Here is a 12,232-nt window from a genome sequence, read left to right on the forward strand (position 1 = left end):
ATAGCCTATTTCGCTTCGACGACGGCAGCGGACCAGGCAGACAATGGCGTCCACCGGTTCGACGACCGCCGGCACAGCGCCTGCTGCGGCCATGCCATCGGCCAACGATACCTGGAAGTGAGAACTCCGGCCTCCCTCTCCCATGCCGACTTGCTTTGCTTCCTGAGGAGCATCCGCTGACGCAGCTCTGCAGGGTCGCCCAGAAACTGCGCGCCGCCATCCAGAAAGAGCTCGACCTCATCAAGACCGCCGAGCCAGGCACGACAGAGATGGCCCGTTTCGAAAAGGTCGAAAAGCTCATGGAAAAGTAAGCGGGCATCGACATTGGCTGGCACGTCGGCACGATGGCGGAACTAACCCGGCATGTCCTTAGCTACCGTCTCGCCTGTATCCAAACCATCTGGACCGACCTGCGTACGGCCCTCGAGAAAGGAGCAGAGGATGCCCTCTGGAACACCCACACCCTGGTCACCCAGGCCTACCGGAGGGTGCTTTCGACGCTTCACGCTTCCGACAATGTTGTTCTGCGCCGGAAGCTGGAAAAGGTCTACGCGAACTACCTCAAGACGTCCCAGTATTTCTACAGGGGCTATCTCCAGCGGGTCTGCGCCCGGTACGACATGAAGGACCTGAAGCGCATCGCCAACGGCGCCGGGATCGAGGAGATGATCGTGCCGGACAAAGACAAGGTCGACGCCGCGGCTTCAAAGCTGGAAGATGCCGTCCGCGAGTCGTGCCACATGACGCTTATCTATCTCGGTGATCTGGCTCGATACCGCACGCTGCTCCGGTCCAAGGACCGGAAGTGGGAGAACGCTCTCACCTACTACTCGCTCGCCAGTGAGCTCATGCCCGAGTCCGGCTTTGGCTACCACCAAAGCGGAGTGATCTACCTCGAAACGGAGAGCCACCTTGAGGTCATCTACCACCTTTACCGGTCTCTCGCCTGTCCTCGCCCGCACCCCAACGCGTCCCGGAACTTGGATCGCGAATTCAGGGAGCTTCTCAAGAACAAACCCCTCCCAACGAAGCACGCCTTGTTGACGTGGTTTGTCAAGCTCCATGCCTTTTACCACCAAGGCAAGGAGTTCACCGAGCGCAAGGAGCTCGAGACCGAAGTCGATCATCGGCTCGCCCTCGCCATCAGGACCGGATCTGGTTATGAGTCAGAGACGGACTTGCTCAAGGTGGTCCTCATCAACATCGCTGCGTATATTGCCGCCCTGAAGAAGCTTAACAGTAAGCCGCGCCCCGAAGCCTTTACAAAAGACCCCCCTTGGGTCCCCGCTAACAAAGAGCAGAGAAATGGACAGAGGAGGGCTCCAGGACTTGTCAGTTCATCCTCGTCCGAAACCTACGCACCATCCATGTAATCGCCGATCTCCTCAGCAGAGAAGCTGCCGATTTGATCAAGCGCAGGAGCGCTGAGACGCCTACCGGAACCGATAAGTCCTCTGCCCAAGGAGACACGGCAACCAGCTTCACGCCTGCATTCAGCAGGGCCCTCCCGCTGCTGCGCATCTATATGGCCTGGCTTTGCTCGTATGCTGCGACCCTCATGACCTTCCGGCCCCATCTCGAACCGCAGTTCGGGGCCATGTCGGCAACCCTAAGCGCGACTCTTTCGCTCCTGTTCGAGCTGCTCGGCTCCGAACCACCACTGGGCACTCCGGTCTCGTGGCGTTTCCCAGAAGACGAAATGACCCTGAGCATCGAATGCCTCAACGGACCCAACATGAGCGATGGGTGCCAGCTCTCCTACGACGCATTCACCCGCAAGCCCAAGCCGCGACGTGAGGATGTCCCCACTGCCAACGACGCAACGGAGAACGACATCAACTTCACCCGCGCCCTGGATATCATCCTTTGCGCTCTAGACATCTCCGATGCGAAATCCGTGTTTCCCTTCACCACCACCACGGTTACGAAGGGCTCGAGGGAGCTCACGAGGTTCGTCTACCTTGAGAATGGCAAGCCTGCTGCCGCTCAACCCGAACCGGCTCAGCCGCAACCGGCCCAACGCGCCCCGGCAGAGCAGCCTCCCGCCGCCGCTCCGGTGCCGGCGGCTGTCGAGCGCGTCGTGAAACCGCCAATGCCCGCTCCAAGTCCTTGCGAGTCTAACGAGCTCTCGGAGGATAACGAGTTTTATGGCCCGAATTTGCGTCGCGGTTCGCGAGCTGGGGCCCGCAATGGCACCGGCCCCAGCCAACCTCTGGCAGTGACCGTTCAACAACCTCCGGTGGCGGCGGCGGCGCCAACGCAGGCCGTGCCAACAGCCGAGTTTCCCATCGAGAAACAGCTCTTCAATATCCTTAACGATTTTATCAACCCGCCAGAGGCCGCCCTCGTCCCTGAGCCGAAAACGCCCATGAGACACCCTTCCCATGCCAGCCCGTACGGGATGGATTCCTCGGGCGTGGCGCAAGCCTTCAGGACCTCGACATCGATGAGCCCCGCTCCTGGTTCCGACGGTGCAAAGGCATTTCCAGGTCTTCCGTGGAACTACTTCTACAACCCGGAACCCGTCGGGTCGGCTTTGAGAAACCCAAGCATCGGTGGACCACAACCTGGTTGGGGTGGTGCAGGCGATGCTGGACTACGGCCCTCTAGCTCGGGACACGCAGCCGTGCAAGCCCCTGTTAGCGGTCTGCCAACGTCCCAAGCTCACCGGAGGACCGATAGCTCGGGGTTTTCGCGTCCCTTGGACGACCAAGTCCAGGCGCTTCGGAACCTAGACCTGGGCTCCAACGGTCCCGGGCCGTCTCAACACGGTCACCAGAGCCCTGCTGACGGGTGGTCCACCACGGCCGCTAACGCCTGGATATCCCCACAGCAGCAGCAGGCCTCTCTCGCTTCCCAGCAGAAGAACATCTGGGGTCCGCCTGACACCCCGTGGAAGACCACCACAGGCCAGGTTCCCCATTCCCCGTTCTCGACCTTCAACTTCGCGGCGAACTCGTCGAGTCTTTCCACCGCCAACAGCCCTTGGGGCGTGCCCGCAAACAACGGCGCCGTTCCCTTCTCCGCTGCCGCCCAGTCACCACTCTTGCAGACTACCCACCTCGGTACAACTTCGCCACCTCCTGCTGTCGCCACCTACGCTAGCAGCGGCTACGCGGCCGCCTTGACCCGTCAGCAGGCTGCCCCCGTTTTCACGAGCTCCTGGAACGGAGGCCGTCAACAGCAGCACCAGCAGCAGACGCAGGCCCTGCCGAACAACTATCAGCAGCAGCAGCAGCAGCAGCCTTATGGGCAACAACAGCCGGCGGGTTGAGGAGGAGGTGCCATAACCCTTGGAAGAGCAGGTAAACCGGCTGGAGTTCGGGACGCGGACGGACAGACCGCTTGACCGAGCCGGAAAACAAAGCCCGAGTCCCTGGCTTTTACGCCCGCTACTAGCTTGCCAGCAGCTGCGGCCATCGGCAGTGGCAATCGTGAGGGCGGGAAGCAGCAGAAGCAGCGATGGGTGCGAGCAGGGTGCGAGATGCCAGGCACGGGATGACCCTGAGCCGGCACTTGTTGCTAGAACGCGTCTCTTGACTGACAGGAGGCAGGCCGAAATGAAGCCGGGGGGGGGGGGGGGGAGGGGGTGAGATGGAGTGGGAGTGGATGGCGTGCACCAAGTGTTGAGCTTTTGTCTTTCATCCTTTGCCTTCGCCGCCTTTGGCTTTTTGTCATTTTGGGCAGGACGGGAGGAGGGAGGGTGGAAGAGATGCCGTGGAATTTCCAGAAGGCTCCCCGAGAACAATGTTGCAGCAGCAGCAGCGGCGGCGGCGGCGGTGGGCGGTGGGCGGCGGCGGCAGCGAGCAGAAATGGTTGCGGGAAGGGTTTATCCCTCCGCCTCTCTCTTTCATTCGCTCGTTATGTTTAACATGTTCATTTTTAGTTTATTTTTTTTTCTCTTCTGTCTTCTGTTTTGACACAGAATGGAAATCCAAGCAATGAGTTACAGCGAACCAAGTCGCCTCCCTGCCTCGGCAACACCGTGAGAACCTCCACGATGTGTCTGCGATGCTGATGGTCTCGATGGGTTACTACGGTGGCAGACTGGGCATGACTCTGGCCAAAAGAGGAGACCTAACCTCCAACAAGTTCATGTCTAGAACACGGCGGCAGACGGTCGGATATCTCTCTTGTCCACATCTCAACCGGATTCATTCATTCACATGGAGATGCGGAATGCTTTTTGCGATGGGTAAGATACACGCCAATCACAAAGCTGCGATGCTGTGACCAACAATCATGCCGTCCTTCGCCGTTGTTGAAACCTGCCCCGTCTAACTGCCCGCCATGCCTGTACATGTAACGCTTTCGTTGCCCGTTGTGTGCCATGCCATTCAACGCCTACCCTGCTGCAAAATGTTGGAAGGTGGAACTTCCTTTGTCCTCTCCGTGTTTCTCTCAGGTGATAATTATGGGGATCATGGATCAACCAACTGCTTCACTCCCTCGGCATCTCCAGTTGAGTCGAGTGCCTCTTGGTGCTCTAGCTTGCCTTGTCAGGCTTACTGCTTGCCGGTGTAGGCCTGCTTGGGGAAGGGGTACCTGTTGTTTGCATGTCTGGTCAGTCACGACGCTCCCCTGCCTCCCCGCGAGTGTTGACCGAGGAAAGAAACTTACGAGGGACCCAGCTCCCGGATGCTGAGCTTAGCAAGCCACTGGCCCATATCGACGCACTCGGCGAGCGGGCGGCCCTCCACAACACCGGCGCAGAAGCCGCCGGCAAACGCATCGCCAGCACCGTTGGTGTCGTTGATCTCCTCCTTGGGAATGGGGTGCACAGGGTACTCGGTCACCTGCTCCTCGCCCTGGACGGCGACGATGGTGGGCTCGGTGCCCTGGGTGATGATGGCGACGCGCTTGCGCTGCGTGTTGATCTTGGGCAGGTTCGCCAGCGCCTTGGCGATCTCCTTGACGTCGGTGGTGCCGAGGCCGTGCGACTCGGCGTAGGCGGCGGCCTCGGTCTCGTTGCCGATGACGTAGTCCCAGTAGGGGGCCGACTCGTCAAGAGGGTCCTTGAAGAACTGCGGGATGAAGGGAGCCGAGAGGGACAGGATGAAGGGCTTGTTGTGCTCGGCGGCTTGCTTGGCGAGCTCCATAATGGCCGGAGGGCAGACTGGAGGGAAGAGGAGGCGTTAGCGACTTGATAACCAGGCAGGAGTCATGGCCCAGCGGAGGGCGAATCTTACCAGTGAAGTGATAGCCGCCGACGTAGTAGGCCTCGGCGTTCTCAACAAGCGCCCAGATATCCGGGCGCTTCAGGTGCTCGAGATCGTAGTGGTTGGCGGCGCCGAGCTCGGTGCACATGCTGCGGTTGTGGCCGGTGATGACAACGCCGCAACGGCCCGTGGGCACCTTGGGGTCGACGCGGTACTCGACGCGCAGGCCGGCCTGCTTGCAGGCGTCGCGCAGGATGGCGGCGTACTTGTCGTCGCCGGCACCGCCAAGGTAGACGACGCTGTTGGGCGGCAAGATGTACTGGGCGCCGCGGGCCGTGTTTTGGGCGGCGCCGCCGGCGATCAGCTTGGCATCGTAGTTGTTGAGGAGGTCCTCAAAGATCTCCTGGTGCTGGGGCTCGGCCAGGATGGCATCGTTGGCCTTGAGGCCGTACTTTTGAAGCAGGGCCTCGTCGCCAAAGGCCTGGATGTCTGGGAAAGGACAAGGCACGTCAGTCTGGGGAGGGCAATTCATTTCCGCGACGGGTCATCCATCTTCTCCTCCTCAGGAGAGGAAGCTGGGAACCTCATGAGGAACCCCATGAGGAACCCCATGAGGAATCCCATGAGGAATCCCATGAAGAACACCCCTTTCCAACTTCAGATATTGAGATTTCCTTTTTTTTTTTTTCTACCTACCCAGGAGAGGATTCTCCAAACAGAGCAGTCTGAACTCCTTGGTCTGTGCCATTGTGCTGAGCAGCCGGCGGCGCTGGGACAAGTTGCTGTGAAGAAGAAGAAGACGGAAAGAGATGCAGGTTCTAAGGGCAATGCGGGCTGTGAAAGACAATGTCACAGAATAAGAAGAATGAGAATGAGCGAGGTGGGGCAGAAAAATGGCGGGGTCGGAGAGGCATCCCACGCCGCCGAGCGCGGTCCCGCCATCGGCGGCATGCCCTGCCACTTTCGCCGGAAACGAAAATGCGCTTGGCCGGACCAGACCGGACCTCCAGCAGGCTGTCCATGCCGTTCGAAACATGACGACGGGAGCTGATCGTGGGATTGGCAATCGGATCCCTCCCACTTCTCTATCACGACGTTGGTCACAAGATAAAGCTTGCTCCATGGGTTCATTGACGTCAGGGGCAACCTCACTTCACCCCTCCTCCCCCCCTCCCCCCTCCCCACGGACGACCTTGGAGTTTACATCGATGCCGTAGACACGGAGCGCTGTATCGTGTTCCGGGCCGCCTCTTCACCCTGCCCCTGGCTCACTTGTCACATCCCATGATGGGTGCTTCGTCTTGCCGCCACGGAAGCAAGGCATGATTTTGCTTTCTGGCTGGTTCCTCAAGACTAAGTCCACCGGATTGCACGGCCTCCTCGGCTGCCCCTTGTGATATCCCTGTATGAGATGATGGCCGGGCACATTGCCCCCCATCGACAGTGGCCCCCGGTCCCGACCGCGCGTTGGGAATCTTTTTATCATTTCACCAAGGCCCTGATGCTTGCAGAAATGAGCAAGTCTCCCGTCCGCCTTCGCAGTCCCATAACTACAAAGCAGCAAAAGACCAATGCAACCCGATGAACCCCTTGCCCCAGATGTAGTAGAACCATGAAAGCCTTTACTCCTTCGTCTTCTGGGTACCACGCAGCAGACCCGTCCTCCGCGCAGCAATGAGACCCGCCTTCTGACCAGGGGCGGCGAACCTCGAGATGGTCGACGCCTTGCCGATGTGTTGATGGTTACCCTGTAGAGCCGCCGTGTCAGATATCCCGCGTTCAGTTTCTCAGTCTCTGGTCGCTGGGCACTTACACCACCGTGAGGATGGTCAACCGGGTTCATGGCAACACCGCGAGTCTTGGGCCAGCGGTTGCGCTTGACGGAGAACTTGTGCTTGGCACGAGAGGCCTCTGTAATGATGATGCTCCGTCAGCTTCTGTGTCCGGCCGGATTTCCACGCCTGACCCTTGACGGTCATGCCGGAGCGCAGGTCCACGTACTCAGGAGGGGCTTGTCTGTCCTGCCACCACCAGCAACGATACCGATCATGCCGCGGGCGTTGCTGGGGACGACCTTCTTGGCGCCCGAGGGGAGCTTGATGCGGGTCTTGCCCTCGTCGGGGTTGTGGCCGATGACGGTGACGTAGTTGCCCGAAGTGCGGCCCAGAGTACCACGGTCGCCGACCTTCTCCTCGACGTTGGAAACCACGGTACCCTCAGGGACCGAGGCGAGCGGGAGGATGTTGCCGACGGTCAGGGCGGCGTTCTTGCCGGCATAGATGAACTGGCCCGTGTACATGCCCTCGTTGGCGATGAAGGTCTCGGTGATCTGCTTGAAGCGGTAGGGCGACTTGAAGACGACGCGGGCGAGAGGGGCACCACGGCCGGGGTCGTGGATGATCTCCTTCACGATACCCCGGATGTAGCCATGGCGCTCGGCGTAGTCGATGCTGCGGAACTTGGCGGGGGCCTTGCGCAGACGCGTGTTGGCAGTGAAGATGCTGCCGGCGCCCTTGCGCTGGTTGCGGATCTGAATTCGAGAATCAAACCGTCAGTCCAAGCCATTCAAACTCCATCGGCCCTCGATCGCATCCGTCATCTTCGTCGAATCCGGCAGGGCCGGTCGTCGGTCCGTCGGTTGAACTCGAGGTTGCCGTCGAAGTCGAGGTCTCGGTGCTGGATCGATTGATGGCATTCGGAACTGAAGAAGCAGGGTATACTTACGACGCGACCCATCGTTGCCTTCCTACCTTGAGAACGTGGAAGTGATGGGTTGACTCAATGGTTGCTGGTGGTTGAGGGTTGCGGCACGCGGAGCTTCAAGAAAGTGAAGGCGATATTTTTCCAAATTTCTGTGTGGATGCGCAAGCCACAGCTAATCCGTGTGGCTCACAGGTGCCCTAAGGCGGGGGAAGGGAGTGATGGTTGTGGCGCAGCCGAGCCTTGACTTGACCCCTGCTGCCAGCTGACGTAAGGACGTTGGGGCGGGCTGGTGGGGCATGACGAGAAACCATGAACCCGACGGCTCCGTCACAGGACAGCCAGCCGCCAGCCATCTCCCGCCTCGCAACCCAAGCGATGACTCGGGACTTCTGCCACCACAGAATGGCCCCTGATCGGGTATCATGACGCTCCATGTCTCAAATGGAGCATCTGACAGCCGCATTTTCGAATCTTCTCCCTTGTGATCCCCACGGAAAGGCGTTTCGTGCACAGGGCCTGTGCTCTTCTCTCCTGCTCTCGCACGCCGCGGCTGGGAAGTGCCGGGATCTGATTTCCACGTCACGCGTCCGATTGTCAACCTCGACGAAACCCGCTCCAGGAGCCATCACCATCTGACCACCAGCGCTTGCCGACAACCATCTCCGAGAGGATTTGTACGATCCACCGCTGCTGTGAATTTCTTGCCAAACGTTTCTGGCCTTCATACTAACTCATCTCTAGGACGAAATGCTGTTATTATTTTGATGGGCTCATCGCATTGCTTTTCAACGCTGTTGCTTCAAATCGCGAACTTTCCCACGTGTTTTGGTCCGTTGTGTCTCTTGCAGGACTTTGCGGACCTGGCCGAAAGCGAGCCTCGGAGCACTCCGCAGTTGAGGCCAGCCGATGGATGGAAGGGCAGCCGGGGAAGCCTGGCGCCCGAAAACCGCGAGCGATGCGGTCTGGCGTCAATGAAACCCTCGTCACGCTTGTGTTGGGGCGCGAGACGCTGGAATAGCCTCAAACGGGCTTCCTGCGTTGGGCGTGGCGCAAAGCTCTTTTTCTGCTTGCATTTGGCCCTTTTCTTTTTTTGAGGGGGGCCGCAGTCTCCTTCAAAGCCCCATGACAAGTGTCGCCTGATTGCTCTTTCGCACTCATGGTTCAACGTTCAATCCAGGGAGAAAGCAGAACGCCTCTGGCAAAAAGAGTCATCGAACCGTGGTTCTGACGGCTGCAGGCAAAGCCCAGTCTGACCGCGGCCGCTGCAACGGATGTTGGCGCCCGGCCTGCAAGGTACGGTCACCACCGCCCTCATGGCATCGACATTGGCTGGTTACCACGTCATGATGGAGATGCTTGAGTTGGGCCCAAAGGCGGACGCAACCCCCCGGTGTTGACGGCGGACATCGCTGTCCACTGTTGCGCCACCCACGGCAGCCTGCCCTTCGCCGGCGCTTTGCGCTGTTCCACGAGATTGAGAAAGGGCACGACGGCGAGCTTCTTGGACAAAAAGTGGACGGCAAACAGTCACGGCGCCCCATGGGGACCCAGCCCCCCGGTTACCAGTGCAAAGGGCGACCTCCATGGCTCCTGGTGCCTGGATCCTGTCGATGAACGTGTCGGCTGGCAAGTTCGACACCAGGTGTGCGGAGATGCAAACGTGGAAACGGGTGGCGATGGGTTGGGGGCTGTGGATTTCATGGGGCGCATGCTGAAAGACGGCAGAAACTCCCGATGGGTCGCGGACCGCGGCGTGTCTGCCTGTCTGCTGAGAGCAGCAGCCTTGCTCGCGGTGGGAAAGTTGGATCTGGCATGTAGTCGGTGTAGTCAAGGTTGATAATGAGCCTATCAAGTTTAAGTTTCCCCGGGGCCCGGGTGGTAAGCTGGGGAGGGCCCTTGGCCGTCGACGGTCGGGCACGTAATAATTTGTTGCAGCCGATCCGTATCCATATCTCCATCCAAGCTAAAGTGCTCCCTCAACTTTCCCTCCTCCACCTCGCGTGCCCAAGCCTCAACCCCCAGCAAAAAAACACGTCTCGCAGCACGCGCCCACGACCCAACCCACTACAACCACCTCAAAATGGCCGACGATGATTCTTCCGAGCTTTCGTCGTTGTCGTCGCTCTCGGAGCCTCCCTCGGATGACGATTCCGACATTCAATTGGAAGAGCGCCACGGCATCCTGAAATTCTTCCACAAGGTCGACAAGAACCCGGCCCTCGAACCCAGGGAGAAGACGCCTCCTAGGCCCAAGCGGGAGCCGTCACCACCGCATGAATACGTGTTGGCCGACAATCCAGACATTGCCGTACGTGGTTTCACCCTGCTTCGCGTCGCCACGCGGCGGCGACGCGAGACTTCGCGCCCCAGATATCAAGACCATCGAGCTAACGTTTGGGTCGCCGCAGTTCATTGTAATGTTCCGCGCCCGTTTTACCGAAGCCTTCTCCAAGAATCTCCAGAATTTCGGTCCGCAAGAGCTCGAGCGTGACGTGGTCGAACCGATCCCCGGCCAGCGCGTCGAGAACTTTCTCTGCGCCCTGCTGAGCTTGCTGCTCAACCGCAAACAGGATGTCAAGTGCGTACCCACGAAACGCCCCGCTGATGCCAAAGAAAAAAAAACCATCGCCGAACCCGGCAGGCTGACATGCGGAATTACATAGAGCCGGGCATTACAATCGTGCGCTGGAAGAGGCTATCCAGTCGCACAAGGGGCAGTGGCCGAAGGACTGGGAGGGCGAGAGCCCGCTGGCGGGAAATGCCACCTTTACCTCGATGACGCCTGTGCAACGGGTACGTACGACTTCTTTTCAACTTTTCCTGGCCGCTCAGGCCTCGAGTCAGACCAGCCGCTAACGCGTGCTTGCTTGCCCCGTAGCTCACGCTGTTGCGAACGCTTATCCATTGGACCCTCTCGTCGTCGGACGCCATCCGGACCATCATCAGCCAAACGTACAAGAATCGGCACGAGGACGATCTTAACATCCCGCTCAGCGTGCAGCCCTGGGGCAGTGACGGCGACAAGCGGCGCTACTTCCTGATCGAGGGTAATGACGACACGTCGTTCCGCGTCTACCGCGAGAGCAACCCGGCTGGCATCAACCGGACCTGGTGGAGCGTGGCCGGCAGTATCGACGATCTCCGGGCGCTCGCCAACAAGCTCGAGACGCAGGACGGCGGGCCCAAGGCCAAACAGTTTGCCAAGCGGATCGAGAACAGCATCCCGCGGTTCGAGGCGACGGAGGAGAAGCGTCGCCGGCGCGAGTATCGGCAGATGCAAAAGGAGCGGTTCCGGCGGCCCGAGCCCGGCTTCTCGCTCTACGAGGGCCGCACCCGCGGAAAGCGCGTCAAATACACCTTCTCCGACGACGAGGTCGACTTCGAGTCCGACTCTACCGGCCTGCGCCGCTCAACGCGCAACACGCGCAACCACACCCCTTCCGAGCCTGCCGCGTCCGTTACCACGGCCAGCGGTCGCACGGTTCGTGCCCCCACCCGCCTCAACGCCGGCGCAGCCACCGCGGCCGCCGACAACGCCAGCAGCGCCGGCGCCCCGAGCGCCCCGACGAGCGTGCAAGGCGACGGCGACGATGCTCCGGCCAAGGTCAACCGCGCCGGGCGGCCTCAGCGCTCTGCCGCGGCCAACCACGGCATGAACGGTTGGTCTTCCACGGGTACGAGGAAGAAGCGGAAGAGCGAGGAGTTCGAGTCGGACGAGGAAGAGGGCAGCGAGCCCGACTTCGGCGACGATGAGGACGAAGAGGGGGATGAGCACGTGCCTGAAGAGTCGGAAGAGGACGACGAGGAGTTCGAGGAGGACGAGCTTGCCGACGAGGACGAGGAGCTGTCCGAGGCCAACAACAAAGGCCGGAAGCGGAGCCTGGTCTTCACCTTCCCCGTTCGCGTCACGTTCGATGAAGGCAACAAGGTGCGCCAGATCCCCGGCCCGCCACCGGCGACTGGCGTGGACCAGGTGCACAAACATCCCCGGGCGACGCACGCGCGCCGCAACATTGTTATTAGCGAGGACTCGGAGGTGGCGACGAGCGCCGGCCCGGCCACGCCGGCGGGCCCCGTGGTGGCAGAGGAGCCTGAGGCGCCCGCGGCCGAGGAGATCTCCGTGGCGACGAAGCAGGCAGCTGTCTCTACCGAGGCTGGTCACCCGGAGCAGCAACAGCCGGCGGAGGCCACCGGGGAGAAGCCGAGCGGCGGCGATGACGAAGACAAAGCGATGGTAGATGCCCCGCCGGCCAACTCACCGCCGACGCCCAAGAGCGAACAGGCCAGCTGCCTGGCGATTCGGGGAACTCCGGAGGTCCCAAGGACGCTGCCTCGGCCTGTTGAGAGCATCCCGGCGGAGTGACGAACCC

General features: G+C 60.5%; 5 protein-coding genes across 5 annotated transcripts; 3 read left to right on the forward strand and 2 right to left on the reverse strand.

Moving 5' to 3' along the window:
• Nucleotides 1-43: 43 nt before the first annotated feature.
• On the forward strand, nt 44-3,274 carry VTJ83DRAFT_2575 (uncharacterized protein; the record flags this gene model as incomplete). Its single annotated transcript, XM_071008860.1, has 4 exons — nt 44-117; nt 194-307; nt 374-1,239; nt 1,302-3,274. The coding sequence occupies 4 exons, from the start codon at nt 44-46 to the stop codon at nt 3,272-3,274; spliced, it is 3,027 nt and encodes a 1,008-aa protein (XP_070869115.1).
• Nucleotides 3,275-4,505: 1,231 nt separating this feature from the next.
• On the reverse strand, nt 4,506-5,907 carry VTJ83DRAFT_2576 (uncharacterized protein; the record flags this gene model as incomplete). Its single annotated transcript, XM_071008861.1, has 4 exons — nt 4,506-4,545; nt 4,621-5,116; nt 5,190-5,648; nt 5,856-5,907. 4 exons carry the CDS (start codon nt 5,905-5,907, stop codon nt 4,506-4,508), a joined length of 1,047 nt encoding a protein of 348 aa, XP_070869116.1.
• An 874-nt stretch (nt 5,908-6,781) lies between these two features.
• VTJ83DRAFT_2577 (60S ribosomal protein uL2) lies at nt 6,782-7,895 on the reverse strand (the record flags this gene model as incomplete). The annotated part of the gene is made up of 4 exons (XM_071008862.1): nt 6,782-6,907; nt 6,973-7,070; nt 7,161-7,689; nt 7,884-7,895. 4 exons carry the CDS (start codon nt 7,893-7,895, stop codon nt 6,782-6,784), a joined length of 765 nt encoding a protein of 254 aa, XP_070869117.1.
• A 731-nt stretch (nt 7,896-8,626) lies between these two features.
• On the forward strand, nt 8,627-8,956 carry VTJ83DRAFT_2578 (uncharacterized protein; the record flags this gene model as incomplete). Its single annotated transcript, XM_071008863.1, has 1 exon — nt 8,627-8,956. The coding sequence occupies one exon, from the start codon at nt 8,627-8,629 to the stop codon at nt 8,954-8,956; it is 330 nt and encodes a 109-aa protein (XP_070869118.1).
• A 986-nt stretch (nt 8,957-9,942) lies between these two features.
• On the forward strand, nt 9,943-12,225 carry VTJ83DRAFT_2579 (uncharacterized protein; the record flags this gene model as incomplete). Its single annotated transcript, XM_071008864.1, has 4 exons — nt 9,943-10,170; nt 10,271-10,440; nt 10,526-10,655; nt 10,741-12,225. 4 exons carry the CDS (start codon nt 9,943-9,945, stop codon nt 12,223-12,225), a joined length of 2,013 nt encoding a protein of 670 aa, XP_070869119.1.
• Between the last annotated feature and the right edge of the window lie 7 nt (nt 12,226-12,232).

The sequence above is a fragment of the Remersonia thermophila genome, chromosome 2 (genome assembly GCF_042764415.1).
Source record: "Remersonia thermophila strain ATCC 22073 chromosome 2, whole genome shotgun sequence".
NCBI classification, from domain to species: domain Eukaryota; kingdom Fungi; phylum Ascomycota; class Sordariomycetes; order Sordariales; family Chaetomiaceae; genus Remersonia; species Remersonia thermophila.